The 20,705-nt window shown below is 37.8% G+C and overlaps 1 protein-coding gene and 1 long non-coding RNA gene across 11 annotated transcripts in view; one reads left to right on the top strand and one right to left on the bottom strand.

Moving 5' to 3' along the window:
- The window catches only part of LOC127622859 (nuclear receptor corepressor 1-like), a 135,123-nt gene that overhangs the window by 109,966 nt on the left and 4,452 nt on the right, over positions 1-20,705 (bottom strand). For all 10 annotated transcript variants that reach the window (XM_052096990.1, XM_052096983.1, XM_052097008.1 and 7 more), the window contains exon 2: positions 641-844. In XM_052096990.1, coding sequence (XP_051952950.1) covers positions 641-748 — 108 coding nt within the window. In that variant the 5' untranslated portion in view covers positions 749-844. The remainder of the gene's footprint in view (positions 1-640; positions 845-20,705) is intronic.
- Positions 19,100-20,705, top strand: part of LOC127622905 (uncharacterized) — a 38,625-nt gene continuing 37,019 nt past the window's right edge. The window contains exon 1 of the long non-coding RNA XR_007968020.1: positions 19,100-19,290. This is a non-coding gene — a long non-coding RNA (uncharacterized LOC127622905). The remainder of the gene's footprint in view (positions 19,291-20,705) is intronic.

The following is a 20,705-nucleotide window of genomic DNA, read 5'->3' as shown; positions in this document are numbered from 1 at the left end:
AAATGTGCCCATATTACAGATGTATGCTTATTTGAATGAGAAATAAATGAAAAAATATTTGCAGAAATTTTACAGTGCTCATTTAAATGAGTGTTTATGGTAATCCTGATGACTCGCTAACAGAGAGAGAATAATGTACTTCTAATAGCTATAATAATGCATTAAACAAAAATTAGGTGATAAAAAGCATGTAACGAATATAAGCGCACTGTCGCTTTCTACTGCCCGAGTCTCTACCTGAAGGAAAGAAGCCGCAGGCAGTCACAGATTCTCAGCCGCAAGCAAATAAACCAAAACAAATTATCGCCGAAAATCTCTCATATATAAAAATAAAAAAAACATTTCGTGCATCCCCATCTTAAAAATTATTAAATGTTAGATTAAATACCCTCAAAATCAACCTTTAGACATTATTGAGCCATTTTGTGAGAAAATATAATAAAAAGTGCCTTTTTCCCACATTGTACCTTACATTTTTACTTGCAGGGATATCTTTACTTCGGTTTGAAATATTTCACTACTTGACAACTGGTCAAGCAAGACATGTGTGGTGCAGAGCTCTGCAGCAAAAAACAATACAACATAACAGATCAGATGCATGTGGTTATAGGTTTTATTTGGATGTGCAGGTGGTACTGACCGACGAGTGGCGTGTGGAGCTGAAGGTGTACTGCACTGAGTGTGGTGGGTAACGGCTCTGCTCGCTGCTGAAGGACCCCTGGCTAGGGGTGAAGCCTGAACTAGACATGCTGTAGAGCGGTCTGGTGGGGGGCCGGAGGCTCAGACTGGGCCTGGAGCACTGCTGCCCAATCACGGGCTCAACATGACTTTGCTGCCAGACCACCTTAGGAAGGGCAAGAGAAAAACAAAGAGGGGAAAAAAAAACATCAGAACATTGTCAAGAGCCAAAGATTCTGGAGGCTTCGGTACAAACTCTTTCCATGACTGAGCAAGTTTTAAAAGATCTGTGCTAACAATTGGCAGCCATTTCTTTTGACGAAATTTGCTTTATTTCACAGGATCGCTATGTATATTTTTTTTAGTTTTCCAGAAAAAAGTACTAGGGATGTCCAGTTATTGCAAAGACCATATCCAACTGTTAACAAAAGGGAGTAAAAAGCTGGAGTCAGTTCATATTCTCAAATCTTAAGTAAAAAGTAAAATGCATAAAGAAATGCTTCAAGACACATCTATGTTAACTCCGCTTCCTTTAGTGTTGCATATTAGCCTATACCGGTGCCATAATACTACCATGGATCAAAGCTTCACAGTACCGGCTTTACCACAGTGTTTTAATAAAACAAACGCATGTACGTACCGAATGCTTATTCAGCGAGACACTTACAAGAGCAAGCCAAGGCATAGTCAAACATAACAGACAAAGACCTTCTTCTAAGGGGCCGTTCATTCTGAAGGCGACTAATTATATTTAATATATATCTAATGCAATTTTAAAAAGGAAATTCAACCTTTAAAATGCATCTCGAGACACAGTTTTATTAGTTGCACTGGGTTCGTTTTAGCCCAAGAATACAATCAGTCACAACGTGTCAGCAAGTCATCGTAAATGCTTGGCACATCCAAAATTTAAATGCTCATTTTACCATTTTAATGTGCATTTTTATATAAATTTAACAAATATTCTCATTTTAATTTCACAGCTTTAAAAATATTGGCTTACTAAAACCAACAAAAGGAGTTTATAATATTATCAATTCTGTGAGATTTGTAATGATGACAATATGTCAACACAGAGCACATCAAAGAAAACATCTGTGTTTTTTCTTTCCAAGAATGACAAATGCTCCACGGCACAACCTTTCTGCTGTTGGCAGGACCCTCCACCTATCTGCAAGATCTGAAGAGTCGGAGTGAAAGACACTATTGTAGATACTGGCTCAGTTAGCTCACTGTGCCAGATGGCACCATGAATTACTGCATTTAAAATTGCACAGTCTACGTCATAAATTAACTAAGAGACTGAATAATACAGAAACAAAAATGATGGCTCATTTACATGTTTCTCAGATGAACAGAAGAATCAGAATAATGCATTACTGTTTAATCTAAGGCAAACAGAGATGAGTGCATTTGCTGACTCATTGCTGTCTCTTAATGTAATGTCCATTGAAAACACACCTGTTGACCTCTGCTGGTGCTGGTATCTGCATCTGGACAGTGATCATCTTTCTTGATAACCAACACCAGGACAGAAGACATAAAATGCAACCACAGAAGTTGCTCTCAAAAGCTACACTAAGCTTCTGACCACTGATCTGAATAAAGACTTAAACTATACGACAATTTTTACCTCACAAACACCATTTTGTATTCTTCCATCCACATAAATGCATTCTCATCAGAACAAATGCTTGATTTTCCTAACAGGTAAATGCATTTCTATATCATTAAAATATTAGCAAGAAAAGGCCAACATTTTCTGTATATTGCCAAAATATTTTGTGTGTCAAGAACTTTTTATATTAAGTCAAGGGCATTTTTTTGTATTTTACAGTACATATGACAGGACATGCTCAAAGACCTCTGTCCCATCTACCAGCACGAGAGTCTGTTTGCAAAGCCAAATCAGTCAGCAGGAATCTTGATGACTGAAGCTGGCTGAGTGCACTTCAGTTCAGTGTGCGCAAATGGGATTTTCCATGCACCTGTCCAAATGGTTTAAATCTGTTAGAGCATGAGAAAGAACACCGCCTAATCAGGAGATAAATTAGACCCCTTGTTTGATATGTCCATAGTTCACTTTCAGACCCTTTTGTCCCTCTTTCCACTCTTTCATCAGATTCAAAACCTTTCACTACATCTTATTGCATCCATTCAAGCCATTAGCTAATTCATACGTCATATCTCCTCAAAATATGTTTCAGTCCAAATGAAAAGTCCTGATCCTTGTCCTGATGGTCAAGATTTGATTTGGGTAGGAGAGGATAACCCTAGATCAGAGAGAAATGGCAATTTCTCCCAGAGGGAGTGTCCTAGCTGGCCAACCATCAAAACACATTCCCTTGCACACTAACCTCATTCGTTACTTGTTGTTGAACGTCTCAACAAATGACACTTAAATCCAAAACTGCAATAGTCTTCAAAGTGAGGTATACCACTGCCCAGCAGCAACACTAACCATCTAAATTAGAGATGGACCAAGGCAGACCAAACATCAGTTTCGGACAATGGCTGATTGTTTAAAAAACAGCCAATGATCGTGCCTATTATTTATTGTCTATCACAAGGGAGCAGAATCACACAAGGCCGATAAATTGACCGATATTCAGTATTTTTAAATTACCAGCCATACATTTTCCTGTTCAGCTGAATTGATTCTTAAGCTGCGAGGGCACCTTGAATCACCTGCTTGCACATGACAGGGCAGTTTTGAGACATATAAATGACCAATCAAAGTTTGTTTAGTTGTTACGTGCCATTGTGATTACAGAATATTGGACTAGTACGTATTAACGTCTCATTTAAACTAGAGATGCACCGATTGACCGGCCAGGGACCGGAATTAGCCAATTTTCTGCATGCTTGGCGTGGAAGATCTTCACTGTGAGTGAAGAATACATAAAGTTCGAAATGTGTAATAATTGTAAGGCCAAAGTAAACCGTGGGGGAACCACCACAATAAATTTCGGAACAAACAACATAATTAGACATTTAAAACACCATCACCCAGCTGAAAATGCCCATTTTAAAAAAAAGGGAAAGCGGCTAAAGCTAGCCAGAGCAAGCCACAGCCAGCCACAAGTCAGCAGCCTCTCCTATCTTTCCTTGGAATGAGCAGCGAAAAGACCAAAGCAATTACGAGGAAAATTATGGAATTCATGGTCCTGGATGACCAGCTGTTCTCCATAGTTGAGGACAGAGGCTTCAGAAATCTGATACATTTCCTCGATACAGAGTAGGAGGTACTTTTCCGACGTCACGATGCCAGAGTTGTTTAATCTCGTGTCATGTCACACACGCAGCCTGTTATCTGTCAACATTTGGGTACACAAATCCGGGAGAGGGGTAGTGGGGTGCTGGATGGCAGAGGCAGGCTAAATACATACAAATTGTGCCGTTGTGATTTAACGTAATTTTTCCCACCATGTCCGATATTAAAATCAGTGCGACACACATTGTAAAAGGCGTGGGCATTGTCGATATGGCTTCGGGATATGAAATTAAATTCTTCCATCCAGCTGTTGTTAAATGTACATGTATATTTTGTTTTTTTCACCGGAGCACCAGCTGATTCTTCTCCTCCCATCTACCAGTGATGCTTGATTTAACATCCCACGTCTACTGCCTGCGCAGATATCAACAGCGCAAATGGGTTGTAGGTTGCCAGATTGTGGTCATAAATGATTTGTAATGTGTATGGTGTGTCGATTGTGTGAGTAGGATGCGTTTCATTCAAGATCTGGCAACTGGATATTTGGACATCTAACGTAAGCTGAGCGTATTGGACACTTCAGTTTTTCAGATCTTTGGAATTGTTTTGTTAGACGAGTAATAAAGGGAAAAAGGTCCATTTATAAAAATAGTGGAAAAAGACATCTGCTATATAAAGCAATTCATTTGCAGTTAATTGTTATTTCTACCTCTTTCCAGTCACAGAGCACTTTTGAGAGTTGTTTAAGTGAGAGAAGATCCTGTAACTTAGTGCAGTTTGGGGGAAATTGTAATGTTTAATCATTTATTTTATTATGAAATTAAAATGTTGCATTGAAGAACGGTAGATTTTGTTTGTATATGCGGTCAATAATAGTTCTTAGAAAAAAAATCGGTATCGGCAGGTCACACTTACAAAAAAATCGGAATCGGCCAAGAAAATTGCAATCGGTGCATCTCTAATTTAAACAGTCCTGCACATCAGAGCCGTAACTGACGTGCATAAGCTCATGATGTCGCTCTCCTCAACAGTAACTCTTAAAATTTTAAATGTCTTGTCTAATGATAAAAAAGTCAAATATCAATAAAACTTGTATCATATGCAAATATGTGGATATCACAAACCCCAACCCTCAGCATTTTCTTTGAGTGAAGAGCTCATAGGCTATTTCTTCCACTGAATCACATATTCTTTTAGCCTAGATCAAAAAAGGTGTCACCCTAATGTATTTACAATTTCTTTGTGCAAACAAATTACTAAAAAGGGATGACTAGACAGAAACCAGGATAAATTGCTATCGATAATTTAAAACATACATAAATACATATACATACACACACAGCATACGGAAAGTATTCACAGCACATTACAAAAAGTACTTTTTTTTATGTTACAGGCTTATTCCAAAATGGATTAAATTAATTATTTTCCTCAAAATCCTACAAGCAATACCCATAATGACAATGTGAAAAAGTTTGTTTGAAATCTTTGCAAATTTATTAAAAATAACAAACGAGAGAAATCACATGTACATAAGTATTCACAGCCTTTGCCATGACACTCATAATTGAGCTCAGGTGCATCCTGTTTCCACTGATCATCCTTGAGATGTTTCTACAACTTGATTGGAGTCCACCTGTGGTAAATTCAGTTGATTGGACATGATATGGAAAGGCACACACACCTGTCTAGCAATAAGACTGTAACATAACAAAATGTGGAAAAAGTGAAGCGCTGTGAATACTTTCTGGATGCACTGTATAGGTGTATATGTATATATACACACACACAGGTTTGGGAGGGTTACTTTTGAAATGTATTGGTGTAAAATGTAATTTGTAATATATTCCATTAGATTACAAAATCAGTAACGTAATCTAAATACTTTGGATTACTTCTTCAGCACTGGTAGATTTTTTCACTTGTTTTCACTATAAAAACTCTGCAGTACAGTAAGACAAAATATACATGTTAAAAATACATTCTCTGAAAAACCTAAATTTCTTATGCAGTGTTGTTTCTAAAACAAGATTAATCAAATTGATTTTGTTATGAGGATTTTTAGATGAACAATACAAAATGTATTATCAAGAATATGATTTTTGCCCTAATATCAAAGGTCTTACTAGAAAAAAGAAATTAAGATCTACCATGAATTATCTTGATAAAAAAAAAAACGATCGTGCATGTAAAATGGCTAGAAATAGCATTTTAACTTTGTGTAAAGCTGACAATTTACACAAGGTTTATTTCCATTTCTTCTGCTCCAAACTTCAATCTTACTTCTCTGTCTGCTCATATGAGTGTAACACATATATGGAAAGTGTTTCACGGCTGTTCAAATGCACTTTGGATCACATAATTTATATGTATAAATGTTTTTTATCTGAAAGGACTAAATATTAAATGAAACAAATGACAATAAAATGAAAAGTAATCTTTTCAGTAATCAAAATACTTTATGAATGTAACTGTATTCTAATGACCAATGATTTAAATTGTAACTGTAGTGGAATACATTCTGTTACTCCCCAACCCTGTCTGTCTGTATGTGTGTGTGTGTGTGTGTGTGTGTGTGTATGTATGTATGTATGTATGTATGTATGTATGTATGTATGTATGTGTATATATATATATATATATATATATATATATATATATATATATATATATATGCTACACGATTTATCATATCGCAATCGCGATGTCAGCCTGTGCGATTATATGATGGCAAAATGCTGCGATTTTATTAAATAAGTGCATGTGTGGACGTGACGGCCCATTTTCTACACAGCTAATAAAAAGATGACCAGTCTATAATGATGACACGTGAGATGAGAGGAGAACTGCAGCTCGAGTGTCTGATAGAAACACAGTTCACAGCATGGCGATATATCTTTATTTCATCCTTAATTAAGCTTCAAATAATACGGGATAACATGTAAATAAGCACAAACTCCAAAACTGTCATTCTCTGTCCGGTCAAAGCTGCTTCAACCAGTCACGGAAGAGACCCAATCTGAGCAGGAGAGATTTAAAATTCCTCCATCTGATGTGCACTCTAACACAGAGACGCTCGTCTCTCACCACCGCTGTCTGCATCTCGCAACATCATCATCATGAGATCATCATAAGATCAATCTTGTGTGAAAAATAACACTAAAATTACAACAACAACAAATATATATATATATATATATATATATATATATATATATATATATTTTGGATAGACAAGATTGAGAAATGCTTAATAATACTCTTATGGCTAAAATGTTTAGTGTTCAGTGACTAAAATATCAATATGACTAAATGTTACTAAAATATGACTAAAATGTCAACAGTTCTCATTGACTAAAACTACATTGACTAAAACTACATAAATGTCCAGACTTTGTCAAACAAAACGACTAAAACAATAAATAGAAATAGGATAGGGTTGACTAAATATGATAAAAACTAAAAAGGACATTTGACACAGGATTAAGACAAGAAAAAAAAACAGCTGACAAAACACTAGTATTCAGTTGCCAGGTCATTAGGAGTGTATTAATGCAAAGCCAACATTTACGTGTTTTTAACATCACTTTTTTTTTATCAGTATGGTACCACCTCCGCCTCATTTTGAGCCAGGAAAAACCCTGGTTATATGGCAATATTTTGGCTTTAAGATAACCGACTCTGAGCAGAGAGAGGTACTGTGCAAAATTAAAGTTGCTACATCACGTGGCAACACAACAAATTTATAACAGCACCTGAACAGCACAGAGAAAAGTAGAAAAGTGAGATTTCAGAAAATGATCCACACACTGGACAAGAGATACCAGCGATAAGTAAGACTTTTTAGAAAGAGGATTTGGAAATACCAGTTGTCATTTAAAAAAACAAACAAAACTAAAAAAAATAACAGTGTTAGTGGTTTGATTGAGTGAACCACACTTTTATATCCAGTTTCCTTTTCAAAACAGTTTATACAAAGTTTGTTACATCCTGCTTAAATGTCCCTGTTTGTATGGACAATCTTATTTTCATGAAAATGTGTATGTTCTTATTTATTGTTCCATTTTATTTAGATGTAATACTGAGAAAATAACAAGCTTGTTGTTACAAAGATGTTATTATTTAATTTAGTAAAGAAATTATTTTAATTTGAAAACACTGTTCATTTATAGTGGTTTGTGTAGCTAGTTTGTATGTTTGAGTTGAGAAATACACATTTTAGCATTATCAGTAATCTATTTGTGCATTTTCCTTGATAACCAATCAAGTTGACTCATGATACCATTTGTTTATTATATCGCAATATTAAACTCAATCGCAATATGACATTTTCCCCAAATCGTGCAGCCCTAATATATATACAGTGGGTACGGAAAGTATTCAGACCCCCTTAAAGTTTTCACTCTTTGTTATATTGCAGCCATTTGCTAAAATCATTTAAGTTAATTTTTTTCCTCATTATTGTACACACAGCACCCCATATTGACAGAAAAACACAGAATTGTTGACATTTTTGCACATTTATTAAAAAAGAAAAACTGAAATATCACATGGTCCTAAGTAGTGCAAGGCGGCATGCACTCGTTCCTCTAAAGTATGGGAATTATTTAATTTAAAAGGAAACAATTCCGTGATATGTCATCTTTGCAAAATGGAGATGACCTTCCATTCTAGCGCCACCCGGGAGCAGCCGCAGATGACAGAGCACCTTAAGTTTTTTTTCAACTCCCCACTTTGCACTCGATGTTGGAGTAGGCTATAATACGTTGTCGACACCTAAAGTTTTCGCTTATAGCTATTAATAATGCGCTTATAGCTATGAATGTCGTGAAAAATACATAGAGGACACTGACAACGCGCTGACAGACAGGACCAAGCAGGTAACATTTAATAAAGTCTCAACTTTCAAATTTGGTCATTCAAAGAAAATTAAACCAGAAATAGGCCTACTATTTTGTGGCTCTTTAATGTGTCAGATTGCCTCAGTTAAAGCTGCTCGTGAACCGGTCATCTTTTCCTTGGTTAATTTATAGCATCAAATAGGCCAAACATGAATGTAGCCCACATCAGAAGGACTGTTGTTTTAGCCGCGGAAAGACGTCAGTACAGTAGCCTACAATCCATTATTCAAATTCAAATCCACCGACGTTAATCTTCTCTCTCCTGACTACTTTGTCGGACAAAAATGGTGTATTATGATTGATTGATCAGATCACCAGTCAATCAAACTCCCCGCAAATGTTTTTTTTTTTTTACATTTTATACACCCCCGCCCCCGATGAAACCGGTATTACCGGTGTTGTCACAAGTCGATTAATCGAATCGAAATCGAATCGGACTGAAAAAATGAATCGTTAGATTAATCGTTTAACATGATAGAATTCACAGCCCGCGGACGGGCCCTTAAATGTACAAAATAAAAGTATGCGATAAACAAAACTGCTGTGTTTTACATTGGTACACATGCCACATATCTTTGGAAAGCTAACTTTCTTGATTTTCTATTGATATAAAACATTTTAAGATACAATCACAACAGCAGGTACAATCTATATCTTTGTCAGACCACCAACATATAAACAACCAATAAGAAAATTTAGGCAACTCACCTATGAAGCATCATAGTATTCCACTGATCCATAACTTCCTGACAAAAACGGTGTTGTTTCATTGTCAAATGTCCAAATGATCAAATCAAGTAAAATGTTTAGTCCAAATCACATTATTACATCAATAAATATCCACAGACTCTTGTTGCATCATTTCAAAGCACCTGGCAGCTGTACCTAAACTTTCACATATTATCGGTAATAACTTCAGTTCAGATGTAAACATTTCCTATATCCGGTATCAAAATGGAAGCACGCACTCTGACCTTTCGATTGACACCTCATTTGACCCAATAGGAGCTTCCATGTCCTGTCCAAAGCCTTCAATACCCAACCACAGTCTGTGTCGAATGTAAGGGCATACCCACTTTCCTTTGTTTACTGATCAAACCAATTACATCGAAGAGTGGAAATGACTGACACATCGTATAGCCAATGAAATTCTGAAAACAGTGATATGCAGCTTTAGTGGGAAGATTAGAGCACGGTTCTGTAATGTGTGTGCGCAAAATTGCCTTGCCATTACCCAGTTTTTTTGTGCGTCTGTGCGTAAAAATATTGGAGAGCTGTTTTGGAACCGTTTACACATTTGGCGATTTAAATATGGTGAAACGGACGCGAAAAACAGGATTTTCACCCCAGGATGTGATATAAGAAGGCATTTACTGTGGAAATTATGAGTTTGGAGATGAAATTTCTGAAAACAATACGGATAATTCGGAGGCAGAGGAAATGTTTATGGAGAGATGAGATATTGCTCTGGACAAGTAAGTGTTTTCTTGTGTTTTATAACATATATTACTGTATATTCCGCATAAATAAGCTTTAGTTTGAATAAAGAACACACATTTTGTAATTACCCTTTGTCGTGTGTTTCCTGAGTGAGTGTTTGAACCGTTTGTGCGTGTTTTTTGTATTTGTTTGTGCGTGTGTGAGTTCATTGAGTGTTTGAACCGTTTGTGCCTGTTTTTTGTATTTGTTTGTGCGTGTGTGAGGTTTTAGTTCATTGTTTGTTTCAGATCTATTGACATGCTCTATAGATGTTTTGTATATTTACTGTAAATATGCATTTATATATATATATAAATGGACGTGAAATATATATATATATATATATATATATATATATATATATATAAATAAATCAATAAATATAAGTTGAAAATAAGAATATATGTTGTGTTTGAGAGTCTATTTGTTACAATGCGGGAGGTGGGGAGGGGTAGGCCCATCTATTTGTTACAATGCTGAATTCATGGGGGAGGTGTAGGCCCATCTATTTGTTCCATAGTACATTGGCAAAGTATACAGTATTTACAGTAAATATACATACAATAATACATATTTACACAGTCGAAAAGAAAAACTAATATATATATATAGAATACAGAAAAGATGGAAAAGTTGTGTCTAGCTTTGTAAATTACATTTATTTATTCTCACTGAATCAGATAGCGATTGGGAGCCGGATGCGGGCCACATAAAGTGGAGCAGCAGGACAGCACCTCATCAAGAGAGGAGGGCTTTCAGAGAGACCCTTGCTGAGGAGCTGGCAGAGTCGGGGTCTCACTCCACAGCCAGACCCGTATCTCCTGCTCCACGAAAAGCACATCACAGGCCGTTGCACATCACCAAATCTTGCACCGCTGGTCGTCGTGCAGGCAGTGTCATGCAAAGACACCAGTGAAGTACTCTTCCTGTGATGTGCCTCTGTGCTTTGTACCCAAATGTGACTGCTACAATGACTGGCATGTTGCTAGAAACATGTACAATTTTATAATGGTTTGTAAATACTTTGTGTAAAAATTCATGTAAATAGTTTGTTGTGTTTTTTTTATATAAACAAATTGTCCACCATAGCACTCTTTTATATGCACAACATTTAGTTTCAAGAAGGGAAAAGGCACTCTAATGTGTTCATGCATCAGTTACTCTGTGTCAGCAAAACTAATAGTGGATCTGGATATGGAATATGATAGCTCTAAGTGTCATCTTTCATTAGAGCCCAAAATTATGACTGTACGTTGAAGCGTTCAAAAGTAGTAGCCTTTTTGTCCTAGGTTACCAAAGGGTCCTTTTGGAGTATCCAAAAGGCACTTTTGTAAAACGCCTGGGTGTACCCTTAGAAAAACATGTGTAAAATATTCATTTTTTATGGTATTGTTATAACATTTGAACTTGGACTAGGTAAGGCTTCATGATGTCATTCGTGATCCCATTGTGTTCTCAAGCTAATAGCTACAAGTTATAGTCATCTGCAGGCATCTGTATGCAAAAAACAATTTCAGGCAGAAAAACAAACTTCTATTTCATTGTGTTCAAACTTCTATTACTCAAAATCAGTAGTACTTACAGTAATTCTGACTGCTGGGGAAAAAACTTAAGAGTGTCCCCTTTCAAATGTGACCAAAACCATGCATGTACTCCAAACGGTTCAAGAACAGCTTTAAATTTACTTTGGGTATGCCTTGATTAGGCGTTTTAGGCTAATTTTACAGGATTGGGAAGAGGTTAAAAAAAATAATAGTTTATCCCAGCCCTACCCCAAGCACACTGCTAAAATAACGAAGGAGTGGCTTCACAACAACTCCGTGACTGTTCTGTTCGTGACTGAATGGCCCAGCCAGAGCCCTGACTTAAACCCAATTGAGCATCTCTGGAGAGACCTGAAAATGGCTGTCCACCAACGTTTACCATCCAACCTGACAGAACTGGAGAGGATCTGCAAGGAGGAATGGCAGAGGATACCCAAATCCAGATGTGAAAAACTTGTTGCATCTTTCCCAAAAAGACTCATGGCTGTATTAGATCAAAAGGGTGCTTCTACTAAATACTGAACAAAGGGTCTGAATACTTAGGACCATGTGATATTTCAGTTTTTCTTTTTTAATAAATGTGCAAAAATGTCAACAATTCTGTGTTTTTCTGTCAATATGGGGTGCTGTGTGTACAATAATGAGGAAAAAAATGAACTTAAATGATTTTAGCAAATGGCTGCAATATAACAAAGAGTGAAAAATTTAAGGGGGTCTGAATACTTTCCGTACCCACTGTATATATATATATATATATATATATAAAAATTATATTGAGGCAGGGCGGATGACGGGTCGTGATTCCGCACACCCGGTCCCTAATTAGGCTGATGAAGCCCAAGAAGGATAAGGCCGACCGGAGACAGCAGTGAGACAGAGACAGAGACAGAGAGAGAGAGAGAGAGAGAGAGAGAGAGAGAGAGAGAGAGAGAGAGACATGGACGCTCTGTCCAACATTGGTGTGCGTTTCTCTTTTGGTTCAGTTTCTCATTACATTATAATTTATATCATCAAGCCGGTTCTCACCTCATCTTTTCCATTTAACTGCGTTACAATAATATACATTTAAAAGTTGTGTAACATTTTTAGTAATTATAATGCTAAATAAAAGTTAATTAATATTTAAGCACTTTTAAGTTTATTGTCATTTAGGCATTATAAAAGGCCTATCGGGCACCCTGCTCTCTAGATATTGGCCATTAAGAAAACCATATCGGTTGACCACCATTTCATGATAATGAAAGTTAATACTGTACTTTTGTTTCAGTGTTCTGTTAATAACTGAGATTAGGTGAAAGACTAAAAGCCATACAAAAATGAAAGACACAGAGACATAGAAAATAATTTTGTTCTTAATATTTAAAGTTGCGTGATTATCAGTGATTTGAAACAAGATAGCATAAAAAGACCAGAACCACCAAACTATCAGTTTCAGCAGACGTTGTTGAAAATAATATGTTTATAAACACACAAATTTTGTATTGGCGCGTCCCTACTGTAAATGATAATCAGTGTGCTAAAAGACTGTATATATACACACAGTATACATTTGATATACATTTATGTCAAGACGAAAGAATGAGGACTTTACAATGTCATGGTGGAAACAGAAACCCTAAAAACAAAGAGCCAATGTGGCAGTGTGCCCCCAAGTATTTTCCGGTGCTTGCTCACTCACAAGCATTAATGCGCCGTGCTTGGCCACAGACACGACAGCACAACAATTACATGTCCTGTGTTCCACTCCACTGTCCCCCAGCCAGCACATTAGGCAACTGCTATAAAAACAAACAACACGAAATGGAAAAAAAGACAAGCCTGGCACTCTGTATCTCTCCTGATGTCAAGCCTAATTAAGCTGCAAGTAGGACTGTCTTGGTGAAGGACTTACCCTTGCAGTGATTTTGGATGGCTCAACAGCACAATATGGAGGTATTAGCGCCCTTTTCTTTTTTTTGCAAATTACAAATTTATCCTGATTTTAGTTCTATATAAAGAATCTCTATTGTTGGGCTATTATTATGTAGCATATATTGTTGCTTTTTAAAATGACAAAGATGACAGTTTTAAAACCAATTACATACTTATTTATTGTTAAATTCAGAACACAGAGAGGCAATGAGGTGCAATAAGAAAGCAAGGTAGGCTACATGCCTTTTCACCTTTATGAAAAAAAAAGAAAAAGGATTAAGTCTAGCCAGCCTTGGCTAAATATAAATAGTCAAAACAAAAATAAAGCTAATTGTTAAGGCTTGTTTAGAGCAAATCTATGGAGCCTCTGTAAAAATCACAATGGAACACAGTTCTAATGAATTAAAAAAAAAGAGCCAGTTTTTGTGCAAATATTGTGCAACAGCAACTGTGCAAAACTAATGCAATATAAAAGATAATGTAAAAAACTAAATGAAAACAAAATATTCCTTTCCTTTAGCATAAGGAATAAAGTCTATAAGATTTAGACCTGGGTTGTCATGTCCTTGTTGCATGCTAGGAAAACCAACATGTTCACCTTATGTGGTTTCAGAGAGGATCGGATAGGGGTAACAATGTTCCTAGTGACACTAAAAACTCTCTCTGATGGTGTGCTTGTTGCACAAATGCACATGTACTTGTGGGTGACATTGGAGAGCAGAGAAATCTACCCTGGTTATCGTGCCACCAGGCGAGTGGATCTGCACTGGAGTCTGTGGGCCCCTCTTGTAGGTAGCGCATGAGTTCAGTATCTGTTCAAGCTCTCAGGTATGGACACGGAGGTGGTTGTCCGTGACCTCAACAGGTTTCAAGAGTCTTTTTTTGCAGCAGGTGGCACCACCGCTTGCGCAGAGTACTTCGTCTCCAACCGCTGACACATTGGCACTTCTCTCTCAGTCCTCCACTCCCAGCATCTCTTCTTTGAGTGTGTATTTTGTCTCCTCTGTATCATCAATATGATCCCCCTATATCTAGGGTTCAGCAAGCAGAACTTTGCCAAAAATTTTTGTAAGGCAGCTGGTTCGTACTTCTCCTGGAGAAACTGCACATCTTTCGCTTGATGTTCGATGTTAAGGTGACGTCCTCGTCTGATGGTTTCAGAACAACTCCAGTCAGGAATTTCAGGACAGGTTTGACTGGTGACAAGATAACATAGCTCTCACCAGACAGCAGATCTGTAAACTCAGCCGTGGATTTCAAGGCCGATTTCACAGACTCAAGACAGCGATGTCCTGCCAGCTCGGAATTAAATGCTGGTGTCGCTGGTCATCAAACTCATTTGATATCTGGTATTTGCTAAAACTGTCCAGCATGTTCTGTTTGGTGCCTCATCTCATAGTGCAGTCCTTAAAGAGTATTGGCCATTAAATTATTGAACTGAAATTAGCCTACATCTATTAAGTAATTATTGTAACAAAATAGGCTATAGGCTACATTTAAAATTTGTTTCAAGATATGTGTATGAGACAAACATTTTTTTTTTTTTTTTTTAAATTGTCCAAGCAAGCCAGCAACAGAATACAGGCAGCCTCGTGTCACATGATTGGCCGATTAGATAAACCGCATGGAAGATTGTTGATAGGATACATTTTGAAATATTATTTGTTTCAAAATATTTTTATTAAACGAAAAAAAGAAATATACATTTAAATCATCCCAGCAAAAGAATATAGGCATAGCTAAGAAGCTGCAATGCCATATTAACTTGATGAATTTGAATACAGCCTAAATGACAAGATTTTATTGATTGTGAACTATGCAATTTGGTCATTGATAAAGTTGCCTCTAATAACCTAATAGTCCAAATTTCATAGCTTACCAGTGAGGCCATGCTGAGGGATTTAGATCAGCTTGTGCTTTTGCCAGGTCTCTTCTCTTCAACCAGCTCTGAGAGAACGTACTGACCAAAGTGTGGCACAGGCCCCTTGCTCGGGCAGTGCGGTCCTTAGCGATTGTCATTGTGTTTGTCACTGCAAAATGTGAATTGTGACCAAAGTAGTTCAGCCATGACTTGTTCACTACTTCTACTACAATATTTGCCCCGTTGTCTGTAGCGATACAGGCCAGCTTCTTTTCATCCAGCATCCAGGCTTCAGCCACTCCTAACTGTCAGTTGGCACCAGCCTGAGTGGTCCCTTTTGAGGCTGCTCCACGACTTGGTGCGGCTGGGGGCAGCTGCGCTTCGATAGATGGATGATAGATAGCTAGGTGCGACCTCAATCTCTATGTATTTCCCCATTTCACAGGGACCTTTTTGGCACAGATTTTGCATATAGCCTCATCTAAATTGGCAATATTCAAACTTAACAGCTGATTTAAATTACTGTTCAGTAAGACCTTTCATGGAGAGAAAGGGTACCATTCATCCCGTTAGATCTTCAATGGTGATCTTGTTCATGTAAGATCATTGTTAGACCATTTTTGTCCTCAGCGGTTTCACTTTGGAAACTAAAAGCAGTCATTTGCGATTAGAGTTTGTGCGATTAGAGTTTGTGCGATTAGTGAAAATTTTCAATCTACCAGCTGTGTGGCAAATGGGTCTTATTAGAGCAGACGCGATAACAATGACGGTGATTCCTGAAATATGCCAATCATGCCATATTCTTTAAGTTGGCTACACCTCCAAAACACACAAAGCAATTAAGCTGAATTATTTTATTGATATTTTGTGCAAAAATAAAATTCACATTGGCCTACATATTAACATGATAAAACAAACCTGTAATTACATTTTTAATAAATTGCACACAGAAATCGAACAATGTGACAAACTCTCCCATTACAATGACTACTGTCACTCACTGCAGGTTTACACTGTTTGAGATCTGCATTTCGACGAGAGCGCAGTGATGCTCCACACAATGTTCTGCACTCTTGCGAATGCTCTCATTAAAAACAATCTTATCAGCATAAAAACTCAATTATTTACACCGCATCTGTGCCTTGATTAGAACAGGATTGTTTTCGTTTTGTCGTGTTGCTCATTTTCAGTGTATTTAACATATTTACAAAGTTCTTTTTGCTCTTGTTCTACAGCTTATTTTCAAGTGTCAGGTGATGTTTATTCAGTATTAATTTTTGTGTGCTGTGTGAACAGAGCAAGAACATAAAAGTAAGCATCTGGACATTCAGAAGGTTTAAAACTTGCGCATTAGAATAATAATAATAATAATTTATTGCCATGTCAACAAGTTGATAGGAATTTGTCTTGGTACAACTCTCAGACAAAAATGACAGACATCAAAAGTACACCAACAGTCCCCAAGAACAATAAGACATTAGACCAGAACCCTGCAGACATTTAAAAAAAAAAAAAAGATAAAAACCCTACGGCCCAGAAAGTGCACAGTGCCTGCAGTTAGTAAGGTGCTGCTAGCAGTCAGTGCAAATGCAGATGTCTAATAGCCAGAGGGAAGGTGCTATCTCTGAAGTGTGATGTGGAAGTCTTAATGCTCCTATATCTTCTTGCTGATGGGAGGAGATTGAAGAGATGGTGAGCAGGGTGAAAAGAATCAGTTGTCATTACAGATAGTCCCTGTTGGAGGGTAACTGGACCCTAGTGATGCATGGCCAGTTTTCATCACAGACTAGAGTTCCTTCTGATCTGAGACGGTGCAGTTGCCATACCCCCTGCTGTGCCTTCTTGATGAGGGTGGATGTGTTGAGGGCCCAGAATCTTTTCTCAGAGATGTGGACACCCAGGAACATGAAGCTGGACACGCGTTCCAAATAGGCCCCGTTGATGTAGATGGGGAAGTGTGCATGGCCTCTTGTCCGCTGGTGAGCCAACATGAGCTCCTTAGTCTTCTAGGTGTTTAGCATAATTTTGTTCTGTGCTTGGGGTTGCATGATTACTTATTTTTAATAGTCAACTAGTCGAGCCCATTAGTAGAGTCGAATTCAACTAGTTGTGAACCTTCCCTTGCCATTCTACATTTCGGAAATCCATTACCCACTATTTTTCCAACAGACACATTTTTTTAAATCATGTGGAAAGCAACTAGTCGACTTCAAGCTGTCAGTGTTGACTACAATAGTCCTAATCGACTAGACTACGCAACCGCTAGTCTGCACATCACTCTGTTAGGTGCTGAGCCTCTTCGCTTTAGACAGTCTCTTCTTTGCCACTGATCAGGCCAGCCACCACGGTGTGTTGTCTGCAAACTTAATTATGGAGTAGAACCAGGGCCTGAATTTCGTTTTTTAAACTGGGGGAATTCCCCCCTTACATGGGTCACATGGGGGGGATCTAAAGATTATGGGGGGGGTAACTTTTGATGCATTGCTAATTTCATCATCTTCATTTATTAATATATACAGATTTGTATGCATGAATTGTGCATTTCCAGTTCTCAAAACAGTTAATAACAACAACAAAAAAACTTTATACAAAATACACCATGCTCTTATTCAAATTGACATTAAGACCTCAGACCACAAGCGCCTGCTCTCCCGTGGCGTCTGTCTTTGCTATGCAACCATGAACTGCGCTCTCCATGATGACAAGGAAGTATCAGCAAAAGATGAATTGATTTCTAGCCCTTGCTTTACTACTAGATATATTTATGGAGATGAATAATAAGGCGCCCTGTACAGCTATCATGATCAGCTGTTCGGCCGAGAATTCAATGTTGTTATGCTGTAAGCTGATCAGTTGGTTCGTTGCTGCAGCGCTCTATCACTCGCACACCATAAAAAGCAAAATGGTTTTTAATGTTTCAATTGCGTGATTAAAATGACATTATTTGGAAGCGGATAATTTCTTCACAAACAGCTCATTATGACTCAAAATGTTAGAATGCTGCACCTACACTGGATAGTGTGGATAAGATCAGCGCAACGCAGACCACACTGCATTGACAGCGTGAAACATGATCTGTCTGTAACAGCCAGGGCTCAGCGGAAGAGAATGCCGGTCCAGCGCTGATTGAGGTATTAAATTCGAAAATAAAATACAGTTTGACATCTTTTTTCTCGCATCTGTGAATTTATTTTTTAATCATTTGCTCTGAGATGAAGCAAATATATTTGTGCGGGAATTTCTCGCACTACAAAAGCTAACCTTGCAGGAATGGCTTAAATTATGCGCAATCCCCGCACCGAAATTCAAGCCCTGAGAACCATGTTCTGTTTTGCATTCATAGGTGAAGATGAAGTAAAGAAGATGGCTCAGCAGGCAGCCCTGTGGTATGCCAGTGTGAGGGTGGAGGAGGTGTGGTTATGGAGCCTAACATGCTGTGGTATTAAAGTCCAAAGTCCAATCGCAGAGTGATGTGCTGATGCCAAGGTGAGTGTGTTTGGTGATCATTTTGGATGGGATGACAGTGTTCAAGGCATAGCTGAAGATAAATAAATAGCATCCTCACATAGGAATTGCTATTGTCCAGGAGGGTCAGGACAGAGTGGAGAGCTGTGGTGATGGCATTAGACAAACTGATGTGGGTCCAGATTTGGGGGAAGACAGGATCTCAGGTGGGAGAAAACCAGCTTCTCAAAACGTTTGGTAATTATGACCGTAATAAGCAACATGCTTCAGTACTAGGAATGCACAATATATCAGTGGCTGATATGTTATGGGAAATAGCACTTTGTTACTTGTAGAACAGCATTGCGATTAAAACAAAACCTAACACATCGCATAGATATAGTAATCATTCTCACAGTGACGAGAAAAAAAAGTAGCTTGTGAGTGAAAAAAATATGCTTGTTATATTTTACAAGTTGAGACTTTTGGAATGTTATGACTCTATTAGATCTGTACGATGTTAGCTATTCCCATTATGATTGTTGTGATCACATTTCATAAGTAGTACAGCGTAACTGTCACAGATGAGTGCTGTAACAAGCGTCTGTGAATGAGACACGCATAAACACAATGCAAACACACTGATAATCACACAAACCACCGCTGCACTCGCAGTCTGGCTGCTAGAATAAATATTACACCATGTATACAGAGATTAGGATGTCTGTTTTGTTGTTTAACGTCCGTTACATGTTGTTTATTAACGCATTTTGCTTTAAAGCATTATTACAGCTGTTTAAAGTTCATTATTCTCTCTCTGTTAGCATTCATTGGGATTACTGTAAACACCCATAAACACCTGCAGCTTTGTGTACATTCACCCTGATCAGGTGGTGCTGCATACCGAGCTGGGTTTTGGTGCAAGGTCAAGGTGTTTTATAATCAAAGGGCAGAGAAAATCCACCAGCATTGATCTTTAGCGTTTGAGTTAGAGTTTGATTCAAAACACTAAGCTCTAATACAAATTAACCTGGGTCTGTCTAGCACATTGAGCAGAATAGCAAAGTTCAAGCAGTAAGTGTAAATGATCATTTGTTTTTATCTAGCGTTTAGGATCATGCTCAATGTAATGTTTTGTATTGGCAATGACACCATATGTACCGGTTGTCACTATTGTATTCGGAAGTGAACCCAGCAATCAAACTCTGCTACTTAATGAATCTAGAACGTGTTTCCTGGGGTTTATTTTTAGGGTGCTAACCAACATCCAGACATGTACAAAGCTGGCACTCACCATCAATAAAGAGTTGAGAAGTAACCAACACATTTCACGCTAGCACTACTGTGCTTTTCACCTATTTCACACCCAACGAAAACACAATGAAGTGTTGGTGGTTGGCACTAATATTTTAAGTTCTGAAAGGTACTTCCTCTTTATGCATGTCTAAATATGACCCCTGTGCACAGTGTAGACAGATTTATATCTTATGCATATGAAATGTGTACAGGGGCACTACACTAAAAGGGGAAGGCCAGACACATTTATAAAGGCCAAAAATAGTGATGCACCAATCAGAAAATTTGAGGCCAATACCGATCACAAATTTTTTAAGAGAGATATCGCTGCCGCCTTCAGCATATCGTAGCACCATTTTGTGGCCCATTCTGCATAA

This window comes from Xyrauchen texanus, chromosome 3, assembly GCF_025860055.1.
Source record: "Xyrauchen texanus isolate HMW12.3.18 chromosome 3, RBS_HiC_50CHRs, whole genome shotgun sequence".
In the NCBI taxonomy this organism is placed as follows: Eukaryota; Metazoa; Chordata; class Actinopteri; order Cypriniformes; family Catostomidae; genus Xyrauchen; species Xyrauchen texanus.
Note: the sequence above shows the minus strand (reverse complement) of the source record. Positions and strands in the feature narration are given on the sequence as shown.